At 46.2% G+C, this 24,321-nt stretch overlaps 3 protein-coding genes across 9 annotated transcripts in view; 1 reads left to right on the top strand and 2 right to left on the bottom strand.

Moving 5' to 3' along the window:
- LOC146198158 (replication factor C subunit 4) overlaps positions 1-1,793 on the bottom strand; it is a 122,731-nt gene extending 120,938 nt beyond the window's left edge. The window contains exons 1-2 of the mRNA XM_084593507.1: positions 1,662-1,793; positions 615-675 (exon numbers count right to left, since the gene is read on the bottom strand). Coding sequence (XP_084449633.1) covers positions 615-675; positions 1,662-1,666 — 66 coding nt within the window. The 5' untranslated portion in view covers positions 1,667-1,793. The remainder of the gene's footprint in view (positions 1-614; positions 676-1,661) is intronic.
- The window catches only part of LOC146198156 (uncharacterized), a 251,384-nt gene that overhangs the window by 80,713 nt on the left and 146,350 nt on the right, over positions 1-24,321 (top strand). For 2 of the 7 annotated variants that reach the window (XR_014704956.1, XM_084593503.1), the window contains exon 1: positions 19,036-19,174. The exons of 1 other annotated variant lie outside the window; for it this stretch is intronic. Coding sequence is in view for 1 of the 6 variants with exons in the window: in XM_084593498.1 (XP_084449624.1) it covers positions 2,016-2,027; positions 18,998-19,174 (189 nt within the window). In the remaining 5 variants the exon portion in view is untranslated. Of the gene's footprint in view, positions 1-1,934; positions 2,028-18,997; positions 19,175-24,321 lie in introns of those variants that run through there. 4 more of the 7 variants (XR_014704954.1, XR_014704955.1, XM_084593498.1 and 1 more) reach the window with 3 other exon arrangements.
- LOC146198157 (uncharacterized) overlaps positions 6,394-24,321 on the bottom strand; it is a 76,443-nt gene continuing 58,515 nt past the window's right edge. Inside the window, exons 3-5 of the mRNA XM_084593495.1 lie at positions 20,999-21,101; positions 10,861-12,890; positions 6,394-6,881 (exon numbers count right to left, since the gene is read on the bottom strand). Coding sequence (XP_084449621.1) covers positions 6,707-6,881; positions 10,861-12,890; positions 20,999-21,101 — 2,308 coding nt within the window. The 3' untranslated portion in view covers positions 6,394-6,706. The remainder of the gene's footprint in view (positions 6,882-10,860; positions 12,891-20,998; positions 21,102-24,321) is intronic.

The raw sequence follows: 24,321 nt of genomic DNA, 5'->3' as shown, positions 1-24,321 counted from the left end.
GAGCTCGAATATCGCCTTTCAGCAGTGGCGCGAACGTGCGAAACCGAACGCCCGACGTTCAGGTTCCGCCTACACCTGTACCGTCGCTGGTATTGCGTTCGCGACGTGCCACCAGCGGCGAAGTGAGTTGGACGAATATGCTTAGAGCACTCGCTCGTCGGCTTGCGTAATCTCGGGAAATCTGTTTCTTCTCCTCGCGGAGCTGAAAGCGGAAAGTCTGCGATTCGAAACAGATTCATGCGCGTAAACTAGAACCGTTGCGTCAACAGCTGCCTTGGCTCAGATTCGTTTTTTTTTTTATTATTATTATTGCGCCGTCTCCCCATCACCGATGGTGATTTATGCGGTGTTATATAATCTAGGCTTTGCTCCTCTTAGAGAAATGATTACCGAAAGTAGGACAATAAAGTGTTTTTGCACACAGTGACCGTTATACAGCTGTTGTTGGGCTGTTACGCGAAAATGATAACGGCATTAAGCGTCCAAAAAAAAAGCAGCCACGATATAGTTCAGTGGTGCGAAAAATGACATTTTACAGTTTTGTTTCTTTTTTTTTAAATTTTCCGACATGTTTTTAATGGGTGAATAAAGCCAGACTAAGCGACATGTCTTACCCTTCCAAGGAAAGTGAATTCCAGCTGCAATTTCGTGGCTCGTCGGGACTGAAACCGGGCGCTTTGACGAGAGTAAAAGCAGGGAAAGAGAGAGAGAGATGGTTAATTTTGCTGGAACTTGTGCATTCTTACTTTTGTTACATTTGGTGCCATTAGGCTAGAGGTGGAGCAGACACAGATACAAAGCTTGCTCTCCTAATGCAGCGCTAAAGACTCTGATTAAGATACATCAGGATATCAAGGCATCTCTGCGGCGATCGGCTGGCTTCCTGCAAAGTCGGCACTCGCCCTTGATTTAGTATGCACTAAACTATTATAATTAGTGAAACTTGTAATATGCCTCATCGTAGCCCCTGTTTTTCAGCAGTTCATTTTGATCCGAGGCTGCACAGTAATGGTTTCTTAACAAGTTATTCAGCGCTATATAAATGACGAGCGCACAAGAAGCAATATGCAGGACCAGCGCGCCATTTATCTATAGCGCTGAATAACTTGTTAAAAAACCATGCTTTACCAACTAGCCCAGTAACGTGTTTTGTTAACTGCACAGTAATCTGAGAAGAGAAAATGTGGCTAACTATGTAAGGGTATGGCCGATCTTCAGCAAAACAACGAAGCACCTTGCTAATCTACCTAATGACATACGAGAAAAGGACAGAAATAAACAATGACGACTAATATGCAAAGAATGATCGCATATGTGAGGTAACAGGATTCCTTCGAAGATCAGCGAGGAGCGTGGAGTGAAAGAGCATTACGGTGGAACCTTTCAAAGCTAGTTATGTGCCACGGCATCCGGTCTTTAGTTGAATGTAACCTGAGACGACAGTGACAAAAGCAATCGTCTCTGCGCACGGTGGCGCCGCACTTGAAATCCGATTCAGAAGGAACGCTCACCGGAGCCAGCCGCATTAACTCCGAACATGCCCGACCTTACAAACTGACCTTACCGAAAGGTGACCTCAGGCCTGATTTGCTGACCTCACTCGAAAAATAAGTAAATAAGAATTAAAAAAAAGGTGAGGGACGATCTCGCCTCTACCTTACCCCATTTCGTGAGGGTGAGGTTGGCCTTACGAGGTTGTCAACTTCCGTTTACCTATGTTATAAAAACAATTAACTGAAACGATCACCGAATTAACGAGAACTTTACACCTTGAAAAAGTAGCCATTGAGTTACAAAATATGAAGGAAATGTAGTTTAATTCAAGTAATCAGTTATTGTAACGAGCATACACCGTAAGCATTACCTTCCTCCATTTAAAAGAGCATAATCAATCATGTGTCTGTCTTGATGTATAGCATAATTTCGTCGTTTGAGTCTCATGTGCTGCCTTACCCTTACATGCATCTTTTCCATTTCTATCATCCAGTTATTCCAAAACAGCGGACGCGTGGATAATGGACAATGACGTATGTTTTCTTTTGTTGCTTTTTAATAGATCGTGCTGTATAGGTCAGTTGGACGGACATCATGAGGAACGAAATCGCAGAAAAGACGGGACAGAAGCAATGAGACAACACAATACCACCCTGTGTTGTCTCCTTACTTCTGTCCTGTCTTTTCCGTGTTTTTTTTTTTTTTTTTTTTCATTACGATAAAAACGTTTTGTTGTCGCTGCATGTACTCGACCATGACGACATTCGCTCAACCACCTGCTTGTGCAATTCATTTCTTCCGCTTCTCTGTCTCAATTAGTTCTCTTCGGCAACTGAATGGAACGAGATCAGACTTCACGAAGTAATTATTCCGACAGGCAATTAAGAGTGTGAGGTGACGACTAAAATCACAAGAGCACCGTGACAGACGCCAATGAAATCGGCTGCGACGGCTGCTGGTCTTAGGTCTGCGATATACCGGTACCTGCATCCATTTACGGTCACTCCTAATGTGGGTCGCAGCCAGACATTCGCTCATATCGTGAAGCCCAGTTGTCGACAGTAGCGCCTCCTCTTTCGTAATGCGTTTTGAAGAGCGCGCTCTTCTTTGCACTTATCATTCAGTAATGACGCGCCTCATGACGGGAGGGCAGCGCGCTTGTATATATAACAGACGTGACACGTCGGTTGGCTTTGTGGGAAACGGTATCGTTTTATTTCATCCTGCTTTATCATGGCCGTATTCGAGAGGCGGCGAAAGCGCGCGCTGCCTCCGCCGCGTGAGTGCGGCCGTGGCTTTATCTGGTGTAACTTTGCAATGGGAATAAACAGTAGCCCCCTCACTTCGGTAGGCGTGGCCCTGCACGTGTCAAATGGCTAACCATGGATAACCAGCACCCTCCCTCCCTCCTTCCTTCACTCACATTAATTAATTAATTAATTTTATGGGCGGCTTCGGTTAGATCACTGAAAACGAGTCCAGCTTGCATGGGCACCACATTTAGTTGACAAAGAACTGTGGCATATAGTAAGATACGATTAGGGGCCATTGATGGGAACGGTCCAATCCTGCGATGCATAGCAAACTCTTGCATGTAAATGAGCGTGCACCGATTAGCTATGAGTTTCATATAAAACAAATAGGGCGTGATTTTTGACACTAATTCATACGCCTTTTAGGAATATTGGAAAACACTGTTACTGATATATTGAAGCGAAAGGTCGAATCTTCCGACTCGTAGCTAAATTTCGCTTTTGAAGTTTTCATATACTCGCAAAGAGTGGTTACAATTGTCTTGGAAAATCAATGAAACGCAATTTTGAAAGTCCAACCTGACCATACTCACTGAAGGCCACTTTCATATACTACCTTTTAACCCGCTCCTGTGCCATAATCTCATCTGCTACGGTATCTGAAAAGGATTGCTTTCATGAAAGGCTTTCTTAAAAAAAAAAAAGAAAAAAAAAAGACGTTTGTCCAGAATTTGTGGGTATGGTGAAAATGGCACTATTTGCCCTTTATGCAAAATAAAGCTCTGAGAGACCCTGTTACCACATTTTAAAGCCAGCTGAAGAATTTGTTCTTATTGCTTTTTATTATTTTTTTTTTTGTGGAGTGTCCACGCTACCACTGCACGTGTACATGTAAATTCATGACACAGGTGCAGAGTTGTTAAGCATCATCGCCCTACATTGCACACAACCGCCGCGGCGCAGCAGAAGTGCGCTAGCGTGAGTGATATGAATTGCGATTAGCGTAATTAGTGCTACTCTGAATAAAAAGTACAGAGCGTCACCGCTTCTACACACTTACCCATTTGGTTACTAATTAGGCATTAAGAATTCGGAATTTACGGATCACTTACGATATAACTGTCGATTATTATGGTTTCTACTTTTTGTAGAATAGAAAAGAATCAGAAGATTTAGACGGCACTTAAACATGAAGTGTGGAGAAAGTCTGAGAAGCCATGCTTCTCCTCTGCCATTACTGCTCTGCACACACACTGAGCCTGCACAGCCGCCGATACTCCGTCTGAGATGCATACTTCCGTTGTCGCCCTCTCCGCTGGCGGAGATTTTCCAGGACAGCTTCCACATGCGGCGTCGATTCTGGCTTTATTCCAACCTGATACGCGAAGCTGTTAGACACGTCTGAACAAAATCAAGTGGGGCTCCCAACTGCCGTTGTGCCCGTCACCACTCTCGGTCATATCACGTGACCAGCAAATGTCCCAGCTGTCATCCGCCAGCTTATCTGTAAAGTCGGCCTCATCACGTAGTCTGCGAGTAATTAATCATTGACATCCCACCTAAGCGCCGCCATACGGCTACAAAGGGAAGCTCAGTGAGTAATTACTCCCTTATTACAAATATACACCGCCTTGGGGATTCCCCTAAATTTTCAATCATCACGTAGTCTCATGACGACACACGCCCCGTCGACCAAACAGCACTCGGCAAAGCCACGTGACCCTGTAACCACTGCCTCCACCAGTCGGATAATTTTATGATTAACCTCACCGGGTTCTGCAGAAAACCCGGAGCTGGCGGAATCATCATCATCATCATCATCATCATCATCATCATCATCATCATCATCATCCTGACTATACCCACTGCAAGGCGAAGGCCTCTCCCATATTTCTCCACTTAACCCGGCTCTGTGCTAGCTGCATCCACTTGACCCCTGCGAACTTCTTAACCTCATCCGCCCACCTAACTTTTTGCCGCCCCCTGCTACGCTTTCCGTCCCTTGGAATCCAGTTTGTTACCCTAAGCGATCATCGGTTATCCTCTCTTCGCACTACATGTCCTGCCCATGCCCATTTCTTCTTAATTTCCACTAGAATGTCGGTAACCTGAGTTATTTCTCTGACCCACTCTGCGCGCTTTCTATCTCTTAATGTTACCCCTACCATTTTTCGTTCCATAGCCCTCTGGGTTGTCCTCAACTTAAGTAGAACTCCCTTGGTTAGCCTCCACGTTTCATCCCCATAGGTGAGTACATGGAATAGCGAGCAAAAATTACGAGCTTGCTTCTGGCAGATTATAGTTGGCAGGTGAGATGGCAAGGCACTGGTTGGTAGGCGGGTTTCGTGATGTCATGAGACCACGTAGCATCGCCGAGTTGCCGACACATGCAGTCTGCTTCTTTGCGTTGCAATGGAGAGATCGGAATCGAACCCAGGACACCTGGATCCCGAGTCAGACACGCTACCTCTAAGCCGCGCTGGTACGCTCGTACGGCTTAATTAAGCGGGGCTTTATATTAATATACGTCGAATGGACTCGCATATAATGCGGTAGCTTAAGACTGCATGCTGATGAGTAAATAGGGGATAACACACATTAAAGATTAGTGACCAAGCAAGTAATCAAGTGCAGTCGCAAGGAAAGCCACTAGCCGGAGCCATTAAAGCTGTCGAGTTAGTGTTATCTCTTAAAAGGCGGAGCTCAGTCCTCGAAATTTTAGTACGCTAACGCTAAAACCCGCACCCTACTCAGGCACCCTACTCCTAGGCCAAGCAACAGCATTCGTATGGCTTTTTTTTTAAATCGGGGCTTTATATATATCTGTTCGGCGGTCTTTCACATAATGTTCTACATTACAACCATGTGCCAAAGAGCATGTAGGACTCGAAACTGAAGTGCTAGCTCATCGTATTCGCATTTGGCCTAAGCAGGCTGAATCGGTCGTTACCTTTTTCCATGATGATGCTTGTAATGTTGCCGCAGTGATGATGTCGCATTCTGTCGACAAATCAGCGCTTGGTCACGCCTCCTGACTCTGTGACGTTAGCACTGTATTGACCAACCATCGAAGTTTGACTATAATCACTTCCCGTGATAAAGCTTCTAATGTTACTGCATTATTAAAGGTGCGCCTATCACTGGTGAGCCCGTGGTAAGAACCCGAACTCTCAGCATTTGTTTCTCCTAACCAGTGCTGGGGACAGCTAGGGCGCACAGAATGCCCTGGTATGATGTTTCATAATGTTATACAGAACCAACTAGCCCAACTGTCCACGCATAGCGATGTACTTTTTACAGTACATTAGACCCTGTCATCCCTCCCTTTATGCAAGTGAATCATTCTTCGCCCTTCGTCAGCGTTTTAGCGGTGACATGTCACAGAAGGGAGCTCAAGTTTTCTTTCGACCATCGCCTTGCCATATCTCGTGTTCATGCCATGTTTTCGCCATTCTTTTCAGCTGCGCGGCATACCACACGAATGTTCGAGAATCTGAAAGCGACGACTTGCAAGCGAGCGCTCGCGGCAGGAAAGGGCATAGCGGACATTCCTCCCCGACTTTCCATAAGCCGGCGCTCTCACACTGCCGGCACATAAATAGAGTCGAAAAAAAAAAAATACATCACAAGAAGTTTGATAGCGCTAAATTGTTAATTGTTAGGGAATTTTTAATTACAGGACTAATATGCACACTCTAGGCGGACAGCACACGTAGGCTCGTACTTTCTTGTCCGAACCCGCCCGGTACCAGCGGCATACCTGGGCTCCGTCAAACTAGCGTATACAGTCAAAGCGCGCGCTCGGGGTCCCATTTCGTGTGCCCGCGTTGTTTTCCTCGGTTGGAGGTTGCCCACTTGGCAAACTGCCTTGGGGCGGTCGGTGCAGGAGAGGAGAGTGGGGCGTTTAGAGGAAGAGCTGACTTCAGGTACGTGACGTCATAAATTCGTCTCCACTAACGTCACTTGGCCTGGGCCAGAGCGCACTTGGTGCACCGGCTATGCCGCTGCTGCTGTCTGGCGGTGAGTTTGAGTAGCTGAGGCTGGGGCTGAGCGTTGGCGGCGTCGCTGGATGCTGGGGTCGGGGACGAGGCGGGCTTTTTGTCCTTGCCATTGAGCACCGCACTCGACTTGCACCTGCAAGAGTGAACTAAATGTAGACCATGTGACGCAGTTCACTCATTTTGCCGGCACTGAGAACATTCAGCCTAATTTCAAGTGAGGGACTTGCAAATAAGTTTTATACACGACTCTTAAAGTCGATACCAGATATAGATAGCTGAGTGGGATATATCTAATTATTGTTTTTATCTAACAGTCAGAGCTGTCCACTGAAAATCCTGAGCAATAGTAGTATATCAGTAATATCCGCGATTAGCGAATTTGCTCTTAGCAAAAATTGAGATATATCGATAGGCGCTCTTCAGTTTCTTTACAAACACTGAGACGGGTCAGCTGAGCGACCTTGGGTACCTGCTCGTAGCGCTCCAGCTGTTAAATTCCGTGCACAGGTGAGCATGCGACGTAGTCGAAAGTGGCCTTTGGTCTTCTGTGCTCATTTTCGAGGCCTTATCGCAGTCGTGTGGTTAGGCCAGCCTTACTGACGCCTCGTGGCGGACCTCCTCCTAGCTCCAAAGCGCCATTCGCCACGACTACGATGTAGAGTAGGCAAAACGTTGTGTTGCTAGCGTGCAGGTGGTTCGCATGTCGCGTCGCAAAGAGAGCGTCATTAACGTTGAATGTATTCGTGCATCCGGGCTACGCACAAAAATTATATATAGTCATTCTTATATGTCGAATTATCGACATATCTAACTACTTCGCGATTGCCGTTAACTCGAGCTCAATATTGCTGAGATTAATAAGCAACATTATGGAACAAAAACAGATTTCCAGTCATTTCATTATAAAAAAAAATGAGCAGAGTCCAGAGCTTGTGCCTTCCTTTGGATTGAAGGGAGCTGAATCTCTTTGACCAATCTAACACCCCCGTGCGCAAAAGAACGAGACTGTTTGCGAACGTAGGTTAAGCGTTCAACATATCCTGAGCCTGGTTGACCAAGCCAACTGGTCTTCCGATTGCGCCGACGACAGCCAGGAATTCCAGGAAGGGGGTGAAGTCAAGGCGATGTAGGCGCTGAAAAGTATCCGGCACCGGAGCAAGTGAATAGCCAGCATGGATTCGGTGTAAACTGTGTACGATGAGTGCGAGAAAGCTCGGAGAAGGGCATGATAGTATGAATGATAGGCCTCTAGAGTAGCGATGGGGGATGGTTGTTGTGTTGGTCACATGTATGGGAGAAAGGGTCTCCCTTCATAGGTATGGAGATTAGATATATGCCGCCGACCTTGTGTCCGATATAATGGTGTCATAATACAACATTTTGGGCAAGTTGGTTGCATACATTCATTATTACAGCGCAAAGACGGACGGGACAGGAGGAGGACACAACAGCGCTGACTGTCAACTAAATTTTATTCGAGACCAGTAGGTTTTTATACCGCCTGGCGATCAGAAACGGAAAAAAAAAAAGCAGGAAAACATGCTAGAATATCAACAGGAATGTGCAAGGGTACAAGGATGAAGATTGCGGCCAATCTTCATCCTTGTACCCTTGCACATTCCTGTTGATATTCTAGCATGTTTTCCTGCTTTTTTTTCCGTTTCTGATCGCCAGGCGGTATAAAAACCTACTGGTCTCGAATAAAATTTAGTTGACAGTCAGCGCTGTTGTGTCCTCCTCTTGTCCCGTCCGTCTTTGCGCTGTAATAATGAATAATGGTGTCGATGTATGCTAATGTCTGCGTGGATAACCGAGAGCTGTGGTGGGCTGTCTGAGCTTCTCTTCGACCATTACTCATATCAAGGCCATATGACAGGGTAGAGAGACGAATCGTATGTTGGTGGGAAGGGGTGAAGATGATTATTTGATATGTAAGTTGACAGGAGACAGGTTTGCTTTCTCCAGAAGCCATCGACCTAGAACAGTGAAGGACAGTCGAGCCAGCTGCGTGTCTCTGCCGAGAATGAGTAATGTGGACAGGAAGCAAAGAGGCCTGTGTCGTAGAGCGTCTTGTCCGAAGTATGAACAGGGAGGTTAAGGGATGCTTTATGAGGATGTTCATAGCTGACGAAGCGTTTCTAATTTGATGCTGTGTGAATTCAACATACAGAAAGCGTATTTTATAATTCTGCTTAGTGCCAGGCGCGTGATAACTTTTTTTTTTTTTTTTCAATCCGACTTGGCGTTTAACAAACTGCCGTACCATGTGGTTTGAGTGACACGTGTCGCTGATTGTCGAATTAACATTGAATTGGCGGGTCCTTTGAAGAATATGAATGGCTATAATTTTGGACGAAGAAACCTGTGGGATAGGATGGTGTGCTAAATGAAATGGTGTGTGATTGATTGATCGATCGGTGATAGTGGATACGTAATAAAAGGAGGAGCTTTGACTTTTCAGGTGCTGGCTGGAGGCCTGCAGAAGTCATCCATAATATCGAGGTCTTGTTGAAGTGTGGCGTCAGCCTCCACTGGGAAGCATTGCGAGCACCAGTGTGCGAGGTCGTCAGCATAAATTATGCGAGACAGGTGTGGAGTTTTTTGGGGTTAGCGCGGAAGGGGCTTTAGGGGGGATGCGCCATATCAAGATTAAAAAGGGTGGGAGTAAGAACAACATCTTGAGGAGTGCCACTGCCACGGGGATCAAAGGGAAGGAAGTTCTCTCCTTCTATATGGAAACATGCAGTGCGATCTTTGAGGAGGCTTGTGTGTACTTGTGGGATTGGAAGCACACTTAGTTTCTTGAATACAGAGAAGTATATGGTCGTTGGAGATATTATCAAATGCTTTTCCAAGATCCGCTGTGACCAGGGCATGGACTTGGGAAGAGGGCGGGGAGAGGAAGGTACGGTGAACAAGCAGAAATATATATTGTGCAAATACATAAGAGCGAAAGCCAGTCTGGTTATGTGGGAAGTGTGGTTTTTAGATTATGCTGAAAATGGTCCGACGCCATCCGTTCCATCGTTTAACCCGCAAAGGAAGTGAGAGATGAGACGAGGGTTTTTCAATGCATGCGGCTTGTCAAGTTTTGAGATTATGACAATGGTAGAGGAATGCCATACCGGGGGAAGGTTCGCTCCAATCAACATGTAGTGATCAAAAAATTTAGTTGCTCCTTATAGTGTTCAGAAATGTTCCGGAGTAGTGTGTGACTGCATCGATATGTGCAGGGGAGGATGATTTTGAGTTTCTAGCTACAGCCTAGCCCTGGTCTACCAGTATGAATGTGTCATGCAGTTCTGGGGAATCTGGCTCGGAGTACGAGGGTTATACCAGTAAGACAGTGGTAGAGGTATGTTCTGCTGGCCATATACGTTAAGTGCTTATCTACATTTGGTATAGGATTGATTGCGGTTCAAGTAACGCACTAAGTAAGTGGAATGCAGATTTTTGACGCAAGCTTAATCAGCAACAGACACTCGGTGGAGACGGCAAAACCTGCGTCTAGCTGAGACGCAGCCAAACGGAGCAGGGTCCATGGGCAGGCACTTTGGATAGCATTGCCAAATAATTCGGCTCATAGTAGAGCAGTCGTTTTCACTTTTTCATTTCTTGGGAATGCGAAAACTGAGCGTATTTTATAGTGTGCTTCGATGTAGCATTGCTTCACCACAGCAAAACTGTACACAGGCGACAATAGGCTATAGTGGTTTTCATCGATGAGAGCACGTGCAAAAAGCGGCGCCTAGTGTTCTTTTCCCCCCTTCTCACATTTGCGAGAAAACCGACACAGCTTGGCCTGAGTCAATGTGCAATAGAATCTCCGACAGAAGTCCTACGTCGGAGTGTGTTTCGATTGTCAAAGAATTACAACACAGATTAGTGGCAGTAGAAACAACTGTTCAGGCAAAATTCTGCATTTGTTACATTCCTAGCACGTCCATACACTGTGTCGCGGGTAGAACAGGATGATGTTGCAATATAGACCACCGATACTATCAGCAATATATTTCTTGGCCCCTGTACTGGAGAAATCGATTTTGATATTTCAGCAATAAACGCTAGAGAGCGATGCCCGTCCACTATTTCAGGCAGGCGCACTTACTCACCTAGAAATGATTTTGCCAATGAGCTTCTCTGCCTCCCTGGTCGGGGACATGTTCCTCAGTTTTGTCAGCTGGCCCTCTTTCCGGGAACCCGCTGTTCCGTTAGCACACTGGACGCTCTCCAAGGGCAATCGGGCCGTCGACCGACCAAGCGCGTTGGGCTTGGTCACCGTGGAAGAGATCTTGCCCGTGCGGACGTTGTAGACATTGTAGCAATCCGTAGAGACGTCACTCGCAGCCGACGGCGGTTCAAACGTCTTTTTCGTCACAGAGGTTGCCTTGACATCTTTCGTCGCGTGTCCCTGCGTTCTCGCGCAGTCTCTCGTCCCTGTCCTGCTCTGAACGCTGTTGGTTTTGGCGGCGGCTGGCGCCTTGGCGCATCCGTTTAGCCTTCGTTGGCACTGGGGTGACGGCTCTCGGATCTTCCCGACGGGAGAATGAGAGCCATTCATTGCTCTGTGACACGCGGGCGATGCTGCTCGGCCTTTGCTAACTACGGGCGATTGCGCCTTTGGTGGTGGGCGTGTGAAGAAGCCGTCTTCTGGACAGTCGTCGGCAGTGTGTGATTCCTCCGCGACGGTCGTCCTGTCTTTGCTGTTTTGTTCTGAATTCTCGTGGGTTGTAGGCAGGGGCTGAAAGGTGACCCTCTTGGGCGTGGGAGAGGCGTTCTCCTCTGCCTGCCGTCTGGACTCCTCCTTGGCCTTCCGCGGCGGAAGCGGCGGAGGGGAGAAGTCATCCGTCGTCCTGGACGCAGCTACACTGTGGCCGTCCGACAGCTCGGGATTCCGATGGCTTCGGAGACTGCGGCTGCGACACAAACTAGTCGTCGACCCTATGCTGTGACCGTTCTCACCTGTGTCGCCATTGCTCCCTACAGAACCCTGCGCCCTCCCATTCCAAGGGAGGCCATCGCGGACGTTAAAGTCCACATGAATGGAATTACGAGATTCAGACTTACGCCTGAAGCTTCCCGTTTCTGGCAAAGTTCGGAATGTTACGGTGAGCCGAGTGTTGTCTTTCTCCTGAATGGTTCCATTGGGTAAGTAGCGACCGCTCACCACCCGGACGGCGTTGCTGTCTTCTGAACCTGGCCGACCGTTATGTGCGAGGACACCAAAGTTACAGCTACCAAACTTGTTATGAGTACCGACCTCCCCATCAGTAGTGCCTCTGCAGTGGTTGTAGGAAGGACTTGAAGAGTCTGCCCTCGTCGCTGTTCCCAGTGGCTCCCGTACAGCACCATCTGTATTCGTCTGGCTTGCTTCATTATTTTCCACAGCGCATGACTTCAAAGAAGAATAGAAGAAGGTCCTGGAGCAGATAGGAGACGGAACTTGCCGTCGGAGACTGCCGTCTTTCGCCAAAACCCCGTCCTGCTTTTTAATGTCGGCGTCAGGAGACACTGAGTTGTGGTTGTCGAATGAATGGCTTCCTGTCCTCACGAGCGCCCGCGACACTTCCATGGGGCTCGACAAACCAGCAAACTCTTTCGGCACTTGCGTTTGTGCTGCAGGTGAGCAGAAGGGTTCGAGTTCTCCGCCAGAAGGCGCATGTCTCCGGAAGACATCATCCTTCCCAAAGCCATCAACATGATCGTGTTGGCTTGCGGAGCTTCGCTCGCTGTCGGCATAAGTCTGACTTTCCGTTCTAAGAAGCGTTTTGGAAGAAGTGTCGCCCTGAGACGTGGCGATCGCGTCCGCTTTGTCCAAAGGCTGGATTTGCAGGTTTTGCATCATGGGCCTATGGTCGAGTGGAAGCGGCAGCTCCGTGAAGGGACGCCGGAGGGGGCGGTTCAGACGGTTGTCTGGAGAGTCCGGGATGTGGGCAGGGGCGCCGCCGTTTGCGGCATTGCCGTTCAGCATCAGCGCCCGGCGCCTTCGCTCGGGGCTCAGGTACCGCCTCCTGGGCGGCGGACTGACCGGATACTCGCGCGCCGAGGTCACGGAACCGGTGGAAGAGGAGCGCGGCAGGCTGGGCGGAGGCCGCTTGGGAACCGGCGGTGGCACAGCATCTTCCGACTCCTCTGGTTCCTCCTGGAGGGAGCAAGAAGAAATGTCACCGGTTAAAATGGAGTGGGTGCTTATTCCTCGACAACGGGCAACATAAAATTGAACTGCTACAGGGACACGACCAGCAGTAAAGTTATAGCCACCCTACCGAGGTGGCTCAGTATTTAAGGCACTCGACTCCTGAACCCAAGGACAGGGGATCGAAACTCGGCTGCGGCGGCCGCTTTTAGATGGAGGCAAAAATCAAGGCGCCTGCGTGCTGTGCGATGTCAGTGCATCTTAAAGAACTCCAGATGGTCGAAATTTTCAGAGCCAACCAATGCGGCGTCTCTCATAGCCTTAGTAGCTCTGAGACGTGAAACCTCATAAACCATAAGTTATAGTCGGCTAAAACTTGTCTTGGCGGTCTCATTCTTCTCGCGCCGCCAGTCCGTCACCTTCGATGCGGGAACAAAACGGCAACGGTCTCAGGGAACAACAAAAAATTCAGAGAGTTGGCTATATCCATTGCTTAACGCTTATGCAGGACAACAGCATTAACGTACAACCGCAGTGGCGTATGTTGTTAAGACGCCCGACCACTGTACCGTACCCGGGTTTGAAACTGACCGCCGGCGGCTGCGTTTCGATGGATGCGAATGGCGTGCGTGTTCTGTGCGATGTCAGTGCACGATAAAGAACCCTAGGCGGTTGAAAATTTCCGGAGTCCTCCACTACGACGAGTCTCATAGCCTGAGTCGCTTTGGGACGTTAAACCCTACAAACCAAACCGAACCAAGCAACAGCAAACCAAGCAAACAAAAATGTAAATCGCTGTTTTTGCATGCGCGCCCTACACCCAAAGCCTAACTTTGTTTGAGCTAATTGCAACACGGTATGGAAACAAAATTCAGTGCGCTTTTTTTATTTTTTTGACACAGCATCTTTGCATGAAATATTAACAGCAGTTGTACATCGGACTGTTGAAAGAACGCGAATATCCGAAAGCATCGGTTTAGAGAACTGAGTTCTTTAGTTTTGTTTATAGAGGCTGGACGAGCTATGCATAGAACATTTTCTGAACTAGTCTCTATGGCTGTGAAGTCCGTTCGAGCTTCTTGCATATTTTATTTTTACTCCAGGGGTTGCCTTCCTTTTTTTCTTGTTTCATTGTTTATTTCTGATTGAGTGTTCCATCGCACAGTTTTTGTGGAAGCACACTGAAAGTTCTCGCAATAATTGAGTAACCGGGCGTATAGCATCCACCTTAACAAGAATTAAAAATTTATTCCTCTTCATCCTTGCTTGTACCGTACGTGTGGAGATTGCCATCTTCTACTGCTTATTTTCTGTTTACCGACTATTTGCCAAGCATCCAGAGAGTACAGGCAGTAGCAATATAAAAGGGAACGTATCCACGTGCAAGCGATCTTTGCTGCACAATTAGTTACAAGTGAAAAACACTTTTAACGTTGTAGTATGATGAGTGCCATGAAGGCGCAAACTTCATGGCTTCGACGTCCTCATGAATTAAATTTCTACCTGCCTGTATCCTGGAAGGTGATATTTAAGGGGATTCTCTTGTATCTCTTTGCAGGGGTGGAGGGAAAGCCAGGCTAAGAATGACTCAGCAAAAACAAAAATGGCAAAGTCTGTTTCGGCAAAGATGACTAAAAAAGCCGAATACGAATATAAATGGAATAGGCATATAAATTCAGAGTTGGGATAGAATCTAAATCCGAACATAAAAAAAAAAACTATAATAGATTGCTGAGTGAAAGACAATGGGATTAAAGACGGAATAGCTTAAAGAGTGAAGAATAATGCTTTCGCATTTCTTACGGCACCGTCTAATTGATCACCCCTATAAATGTCCCCTCTTAACTGGAAGTTTTCTTCTGAGTTGAGTGTGCCCTATAAGAAATTTTCAATCTCAATATAGCCACGCCCTTCCCTATTGGAAGCGCCTCTACTCTGTGCGTGGGAATAGACGTTTACAACAAAGCAAGTGCTGCTGCTTTTTAGATCTATATAGACAAATATGCGCGGGGATAGTGGGAGAGCGAACACGAATTGCTCATCTCGTCACATTAGTCACCTGTCTGGAATCAACTACAGGTCGAAATCGGCGTTAAAACTGTGCCCTTTCTGTACCTCTCTTCAGACCTCCACTGTCAACCAAGCTGCTTGGTATTTCAAGGTTTGTCGCTATTTTTTTGCTGGATGCCGACGATTCGGACACCAAATTTTGCCTTCTATTAAGAAACTTTTGATGCGGACGCACATAGACTTGTGCTTGCGAGATTGCGTAACAGGAGTGGGTGTGTGGCTGACACGAATGGGCATTGAGTTCAGTAACTATTTAATAATATATAAAAAACTGAACGAAAACTCACTTCGTGCGAAGTCTAGTCGTTGAAATGTAAAGAGATTTCGTATTATTTTCCACCCCACTCATATTAAAAATTTTATTTTCAGCACCATTACTTTCCTTTATCCGTTAATTAATTAACGACCTAAACAATGAAGATTCTGTCTACTCCCCTTTATCCCCCATGAGCCTTCCCATTCAATAAAGGACATTCAATCAATCAATCAATCAATCAATCAATCAATCAATCAATCAATCAATCAATCAATCAATCAATCAATCAACGTCCCTAAAATTAGAAATATGGCATTAGCCCAAATATTTTTTAATTGTTCCTGAATTTATATATGGCCCGGTAGGTGTGATCATTTTATCTTTGTGACGGACGGGCGAGCAAAAGAATGTGGAAATGTAGCTGTTAAATCCACCCCTTCATTAAAATTAGGTTCAGAATTACTTTCCCAGCATTTTCTGAAACATTCTGATTATGTTTGCATCTGCTGCAGAACGTACAGTGCTGGAGGCTGTTGTGTCTGGCTTGGAAGACAGACACAACAGAAACACTGAAAACAGGGCACAGTGTTTCTGTTGCCCCTGTCTTCCTGCGCTTAGCCTCCAGCATATTCATACACCAACTAGTCTGCAAGAATGTTCTGACGTACAGTGCCCTATTCTCGAGGTTGCTGCTGCTTGCTCCTATCACAGCTCGGGGAAGAGTATCAGTTCTGAACTGCTACTTCAACGTTCCAACCGAGGGTGGAATATATTGTTTACTGTTTTGTAGGTGCTTGTAAATTAAAGAGATCGTACTTTGCAGTTTTATGCGCGAAGTTTCGGAAATGTTGGAAGGATCCTTTTCAAACGTTTCATCCCTGCATACAGTTCAACGCACTGAACTGCATCTAATCAAAAACAGCAAAATAACAACAGGATGCCCTCAGCTGGTTCAAATAAACTGGCGAAAGAAACAAAGCATATGTTGCCAATTTAATGGAAGCTCAATACCTAAACTGTGCAAAATATTCCACCTAATAGAGATGTAAGGAGAAAGAGAACTTTTATTAAGAGCAGGCATGAAATATTTGCCCAAAGTGGGCAACCTCCTCAGTCCAGGAAGCCGTGGACCCGAGCCATGAACCTAACCTGGTTGACGAAACTACGGTGGTCATCCAGGCTGGGGCTTGATAGCCGGGCCTCCCACTATCCTTCCGTTAGGTACTTGCTGGCTATCGTACCCTATTGTCCCTTGCATCCAAACACCATATGTCTATAGGGTGTTTGGCATATAACAGATGTACGGAACAATATATTAATTTCCACTCAATATCAATTTCTATGGGCCTAGTGCGCTGGTATGGAGGCGCCACTGCTCCGGAACAAGTAGCGCCACCTCCCGCCGGCGCACCCATATGTGGTATGTCTGCTCGTCGAAGAGAGGCGGCGGAGTGAACGCGAAGTCTACTCTTCTCGGCAGAAACCTTGTGAGAAGAAAACTTTTGTCGGCCATTTCCTGCCTCGTGTCACACGCGTACATAACGGACACATGTACCATGTGTGCGTGTTGAAAAATAAACCAAAAACAAAGCGAAGAAAGCCGCTACCCATTCATGCCGTCTGGGAGACGGCCGCCGGCGCTTTGGGCGCAGCGCATCGTCGGCGCGCGAGCGCTTCTGCTGGCGGCTCTACGGTTTGTTTTTTTTTTTCCTTTGAAGTAGGAATTCGGAACCCGAACAATATGGCACTTTGAAAGTAAAGACATAAATAAAACAAAAACTAAGCCAGTGTGCAATGAGCAGCACTGGCTTTTCCCCTCGGTGGCAGTGTATGTGGAAGCGGCATGCTAGACCCCCCAGAAGCGACAGCCGAGAGCTGGGCTCCGTTGGTCAATAGAAAGGCTCTTAAAAAAAAAAAAAAAAAATCAACGGGACGAGCAGGCTGTATATGGAGATGTACCCTAAGGCGTCGGGCCTTGCGTGCACGTGCTTTTTCGGCGCTCGGCAGTTCTACCGTAGTTTTTATTTTCTACTCGATGCGTCGAAATAAGTGGTGACGGTTCAGTGCGCGGAAAAACAGCCATAGCTGAGCAAGCTCCACAGCGCGTGCTGTTCGGGGGATTTCGCGTGATCGGGAATGTTGAGACTTGATTTAAGAATAACTGCTTGGTGCGCGGTCAGAAACTGTACGAAGCCAGCACGTGCGTGGAGTGCGCGGGGAACTTCACAGTGCAGAAGGGCCCTCGGATATCTTCAGAAAATGCGCTAACGAAATGAAAACCGCCTTCTACGAAGTCAGCTTGAGGTAAGTTTTATTCGGCCCTTTCGGCGTCTTTTCACCACATATGTAATTAATTTTTTTTCGTATGTAGTTGTTGGCAAACCCACTCAATATGACGGGTGCCAGTTGCATCTGCAAGGCCGGGTGCCACTGTTAACGATGCGACACATCGCTCTCGTATGATTTCCAAGGAAACCGCAAAAAAAACAACAACTTGATTTTCGATTACCTCCCGACGGTTTCTTTTATACCTATTACGACACCCATAAACACAACAGCAGATCGAGCTGTTAGTTTAAAAGGACGTTTTCTCTTTGCGGGGAGCCATGAACGTGTGTGAAGTCAGCAAGCGCGCACTCCTGCAATGTGCTTCGCTCTCCATGTCGTGCTTCTACGTCTTTTACGTCAGGCTAGGCTTCCCAAAAGCGAGCACCGAGAACAGCTGGAAACTATCATTTGGAAGTCGATAGAAAAAAAAAAAAAAAAAAAAAGCTCCCGTTGGGCAGGAAGGCTCCGTGCTCTCTACAACACAGGCTGTGTCCGAAGACCTGCCAACGCTGGTTACAACAACTTTTAGTAGTTACAACTTTTACAGCTCGAGTTGGGTCCAGAAGTAAAAAAAAAAAAAAAGACCCGTTTTTTTGTGTGTATTTTTCGCGTGTTGCGCGCTCGATACAAACAAGCGATCGCTCGTGCATGCTTGAAAGAAACCTAGCGTCAAGTACTGTACAAAAAAAAAAAAAAAAAAAAAAAAGTGGGAAATGCGCAGCCGAAACGAAAAGCAATGGGTGCGATGAGATTCGAAATGACTAAGTAAGTACAGGCCCTTGTTTTAGTCGCTGTTTATTTTTTATTCTTACGGGGAACCAAAAAGAAATCGGAACACAGCGTCGGCGCTACCCCCGGTTGCGGATCCAGACAGCCGTGTTTTACAGCGGCGCCTCCCAGACGGCGCCACATGTTCGGCCAAAGCTGCAGCGCACCAGGCCCATAGCATAGTCGAAGCGAGAAATTTATACGTGATAATAAGTTTGGTCGTTTTTCCAACTAAAATGTAAGAAATCTACTGCGCAAACGCAAATAATTAGCAGTAAAGCTAAATAATTGCACTACTGAGGACATAGCACGGTAATAACAAGGCCAGAGGCCTCCTGCAGTTGGCTGCAGCTGGCCTCCGAGATGGCCGCCACCACAGCTCACGCAAGGAACCAAAACTATTTCTAGCATTGCGGGCAGGTGGCAGCACCTTCCTTGTTACTGTTCTTGCCGTTGTTCGTTTCCCTCTGTGCAATTTTCCTTTTCATGTAATCTCTCTGTCATCAGGCCAGGACATATCCTGTGCCTACCCACTGTAATGCGGCTGGCCACCACAACAATGTATTCATCATCATCATCACTACCATCGTCATTTTTGTTGTTGTTGTTGTTGCACGTGCTGTTACTGTAGTGCTGTGCTGCCAGTGTGCGATTTCCCGCCAAGTCGGCGTTCCCGCGTTTCCGCCTACAGCCATGCAGGTTGCTCCACCTATGGAACGAATGTCTAACGATGGCAAACGCGGGTAATACGACTTTCTCAGCAACTGAGCGCCGCTTCTTTAACGCATGGCGTGGCTACCAGGCTGTTCGGCGCACATTCCAAATTACACAATCCATTCACCAGCTCTGCAAAAAATACCCCTGTCCGGTGAGTATACATTGGATTCTTACGATATACATAATATCCATGTGGATGCAATGACACACTCTCCCCCGTAATCTCACTCGAGGGGAGGAGGTATCTGTGCTCCGGGTGCGGGCAGGAGCGGCTCTGACCCCTTCTGTGCGTCATCGGAGGCGTGCCGACCGCCTTCAAGTGACCGACAAATGCCAGCATTGTGGTGTTTCATCGGAGCTGTGCGATGTGAAGCATCTGTTGTGGATCTGCCCAGCTACTGCGTCCGTGAGACAGTGCTACTTAAGGAATGTAGGCCTGCGGTGAAACCTTGACTGTGACTACCGAAAGTGGACGCTAGACAATCAGTTTATAGGGAACTTATGCGATTTTTTAAGACAGACCTGTTTACACTCCTTCTTCTAACTTTCTTCTACTTCCCGCTCACTTTCTCACTATGTCTGATGGCAAACGTCTCGAATAATAAAAATGTGCATTAGTCGATACAGTGGAGTATAGAAAAAAAGTTCGTTCCGACACATTAGCGAGCTTTTGAAATTGCGTTGCCCCTGTTAATGCCGTAACATGTATCCGATAACGTACACTTATTGCGAGAGGTGCACACGGTTTGTTAAGTCCATCTAGTTTCTGAATTGCAGAGTATCGATAGCAGTGATGTTACCTTTCCTCTTAGCTCAGTGCATGATGTCACTCGCTTCATGCGCGTGCATCGCATTATGGTTACTTACGTGCCAATATATTTTATTGTTTCAAGTATTTGTCATGTTGCAGCCAGAGAAATATGACCATTCATGACGACATGCCCTGTCTTTTATTATCCTGAAACGCGGCTAACTGAAGAAAAGATGATTCGTTTCTGCCTGTTAGGAACAAGTGATTTTCCTACACACCACAGGAAGAGGAGGGCATGCATCGCCTCTTGTTTTTCGGAATGCACGCCTTAATTCATAGCAAATGATTTTCTGTTACAATGGCGACTACAAATATCACCAATTCTCCGCACTCAACGTCCTCCCTCACCTCCTGCCCTACAAATTCAGACACCTTCTAATTTCTAGGGAAAACTCTGGTGAGAATGCTAACCATGTTTCAGTCAGCCATCTAACTCTAATTGAAAGGTTAAGCGAAACCGCTATACAGAATTACGCGCGAAAATAAGCTGTAGCGCGAATGCAAAGAAGAAACCGCCATCGAGAGGTTATCAGCAGTGATGCTACATATACCTAGGTTAATTGGAGCAAAAAATAAAAATAAAAAATAACTGTGCGTTATAAAAACATGCGACAAGAGCTGATCACTTTTTGGCAGTTGACCACTACCCACGTCATCATACTGCGCAACGGCGACACAATTACTAACACTAACAGCGCTACAAATTAATCCAATCGAACAATAAAAGTAAAAGAACTATTTCATGAATCTTGTACTGCGGTCCCAATTGAAAGCCTGACTAGGTTACCACACGGTTAGGCAGAATATTGTCGGTTATGTAGTTATCTGTCTCAAGACAATAGAGTCGATCATACCACGTTTTCTTCGATTTGCCGTCTAATGACTGCCGACTAAATGGACCGTTTGTTTTAGGACTGCTCGCTAGCCGAAACAGGAGAGATCAGGGGAACGTAAACCATAAGACCGCTTGCTCCTGGCCACGTTGCTTGCAGGTCGAGTGGATCCCCGAGCAACCCACAAACGATGGCGTAAGCGAAACCGCGCATTCCCGATGTTACGCAACTGCACTCGCGGCGATTTGCCTCGATCCCACTTCGAAAGTGCCGCTTTTTCGACGCGTGCTCGCGCCCGAGTGTGGCAGGCCACCATACCCGGGCCACCGACCTTAACGACGTCATTCACGATGACCAGGTTGATGGAGAAGCGCTCGTGAGACGGCGGCGCTGCGTCGGCCGTCTCGTCTACAGCAGGGCTATCCGTCGTCCGCCTGCAACATCCAAGGAAACGACACATCGATAAGCCAAAGGGGAAGGGGCACAGATGAAAGCAAAACTGAGGTGTGACAACATTATGAACAAAATAGTATTATCGTGCAATAACTCTCTTACATCCACCCAGAAGAGGAGTTTTAGGATTTTTGGTACACCTGCGCCCCTCACCGGCAAGAATAGTAAACATTTATGATCTACGTAAGAACCTTATAAGGCAACCTTCTGTATACCGGTAATGTATCAGCACTTATATGCTGTCTTATTCATTATAAAACGTTGTATTCTGCACCGCTACCAATGCGGCATGAGTTATCAATTTCAGAGGGACGGAAGCCAAGGCTTACGAATGCGTACATACTCGTGTGTCCCTAGCTATTTTACTTCCATGCTTTTTTTTTTCTTCAATTCCGCTCTACACTGACCGCGATTCCGCAGCCGTAGGCATTATTTTTTTTTCCCTTTGCCTCTATGTAGGCAACGATGACGTAGAAAATTCCGGGACACGCTAACTCCCCGCGTCCACAAGCACATGACTACATTTGATTTGATTTTTATTCAGACAATGTCTCGGATACAGAGGGCGAAAGGAAGATGAACTATGCCAACGGGGCCCAAGCACCCGACCGAAACAATGCTCACAACAAGCAGCAGAAGCAAGAACATCATACAATCTCATTACAAAGGGAACTCATGCTTATGCAAAATCGGATGAAAAAAAAAAAAAAATGAATGTTTACACTTTTGCAGTGACATAATTATACACTGAATATTTACAAGGCATATTTAGAATAATACATAGAAGAAAATTCACACAGTTAACAGAACATCAAGGACATAGGGATTTCTGCATGAAACAACTCTTTATACCTGAACAAGAAAGAAGGTAAATCTATAGCCTTCTTTTTGAAGGTGTTCTGGGAAACAGTTTTCTGAATAATTTCCATGGCCAGTGCATGTTTATTAAGAACGTTGGGAATTAAAAACGAAAGCATTTCTGTCCCGTACTTCGTCCGAGCAAATGGTACTCTGTAACTGACGTGCCTTAACTTATAAGGTGTAATTGAACATATTTAATAGGATTAATACCCCTGTCACACGAGCAAATTTAATGTCATTCGTATCGAATGACATTAGCATCTAATGTCATTATTCCCATGCTACACGAGAAAATTTAATGTCATTAGGTTCGAATGACATTCTTCATCGAATGAGTTTGGGGAACTCATTCGCATTCGATCGCGAACCGAATGTGTACTCTTGACGCCAGATACGCAGCAGAAACAAGTAACGCAACAACATATTCTGCGCACATTGAAATTTAAAAATTATATTTCTAAAGTTTTGTTTTAAAACCTGTTAATTTAGGTGTAAAATTATTAGCACTGCAGACTCTCGCGGAACGGCATTACTCTCGGTCACAGCAGTGGTTCAGTAATGGCAGCGACTCACGATCATTTTGGGCTCTGTGTTCCTTGGTAACCGCATCTCCCCGTATGTTTATCTCGGAACTATTTAAAGTTTTGACTGAGCGCCTCACAGTTTGGACGCCAATTGCATGCTCTACGTGTCTCCGTGCGTCTCCGCACTGTGTATCCGCGCTCCGCTGTTTTCAGCCATATTGTTTGTTTACATATTTCTGATTTCTGGGTGACTCGATACTTGGCTTGGATTTTTATGGCTAAAGTGCTACAGCACAGCCAAAAATAATGTTTTTCGCTTGAATTATCGTACAGAAATGTTTTGATCAGCTTTAAAATGTTACACAGTGATTTCAAACGCCTTTTATGCGCACTGATGCTCCTTAAGGGCAGCATTTTTTGTAGCTGATCGTAATTGCTACCATTTGCGAAGGACATTATATTTTACCGTGTAGCACCGAAAGAAACCGAATGACATTCGATGCATCGAATGACATTCGATTCGAATGACATTAAATCTGCTCGTGTGACAGAGGTATAAGTTTGAAATCGTTAAATACCTAGCAAAGTAATTTAAACTCAAATAATGGGTTCAGTTTTAGGACGGAATGCTCTTAGAGTACAATATATATATATATATATATATATATATATATATATTATACCTTGTGTACATGATCATTGTACACAAGGTTTTCGACATATCGTATCGCTTTTTTCTGCAGCCCTGTCAGCCCCGAGAGATTAGTTTTTGTTGTTTACCCCCCTACCAACAAACAATAATGAAGATGTGAATGAATTAAGGTATAATATAACGTAAACAATGCTAAGGAAAATTTTTGTGCCAATGGACAACTTTCCAAATTTCGTAACATAGCCTTCTCACTAAGATTGTTTTTTTTTTTTTTTTTTTTTTTTTTTGTTCACGTAAAAAGTCTCGTTCATAGACTGCATTTACGGCCCCTGCTCAGCACACAAAACGGAAGACACGAGGTGAAAGCGAGTCACCCTCCATTCCAACCTTCTTGAAATAAACCATCATTTGTATACACTTACTAATGAAAATAAGTAAGGGGAAGGAGCTAGTGAGCGGATGGAACCATTATTGTGCTCTAGAATGATCGCATTTCTCGGATTTTGTGTAAACGCTGTACTGTGACCTCTCAACAACTTGGTACGCTCTCAAAAGCAGGCGGCAACCGTGCCACGTTCCAGCAGATATTCAAGGCCATCTCTCATTTTCATTTTCGAAAAAAAAAAAAAAGAATACCACTGAGCGATATCAGAGCACAGTTTCTTGCGATCTCCCGTTTCGTTAGAAGAGAGAATGCAGTCTGCGAACGAGGAAGCAGCTGTACAGGGTACGGCTATGCGGCACTTATCTCACGCTACCTTCCATAGCGCTACATCTCGCGCTTGGCCGTCCGAGGTGTTTGCGCCTTCGCACGTGGCTGCACTAACACCTTTACGCCTCCATAATATTTAACGCCGCCAACTCCTGCGTCTGTACAGGTGAGCAAGGACCCGAAAGAAAGGGCCGCGTTGTGGGTGAAGGGAGCACAGGACGACCGTCGCATGGCGCCAGAACAGTGCAGTAGGTTTTCCATGCCAGTGTCGTAAATAAAAGTTGAAACGACTCGAATTTGTTCTTATTGCTCCCTTGGGTCTGACGGAGTTGCCGCTGAAGGGCCGTAAAAGGTGTTCGAGTACGTGTGCGTACAAAAGCACGTTATTCCAAACAGCATCAGCAGCGACGCCCTGTTTGCGCATCGGCGAAGATCTCCGATTTAAACAGAAA

This window comes from Amblyomma maculatum, chromosome 2 (genome assembly GCF_055883805.1).
Source record: "Amblyomma maculatum isolate TAMU_Amacu chromosome 2, ASM5588380v1, whole genome shotgun sequence".
Classification (NCBI taxonomy): Eukaryota; Metazoa; Arthropoda; class Arachnida; order Ixodida; family Ixodidae; genus Amblyomma; species Amblyomma maculatum.
The sequence above is the reverse complement of the archived record's forward strand: the minus strand, read 5'-3'. Positions and strand labels throughout refer to the sequence as shown.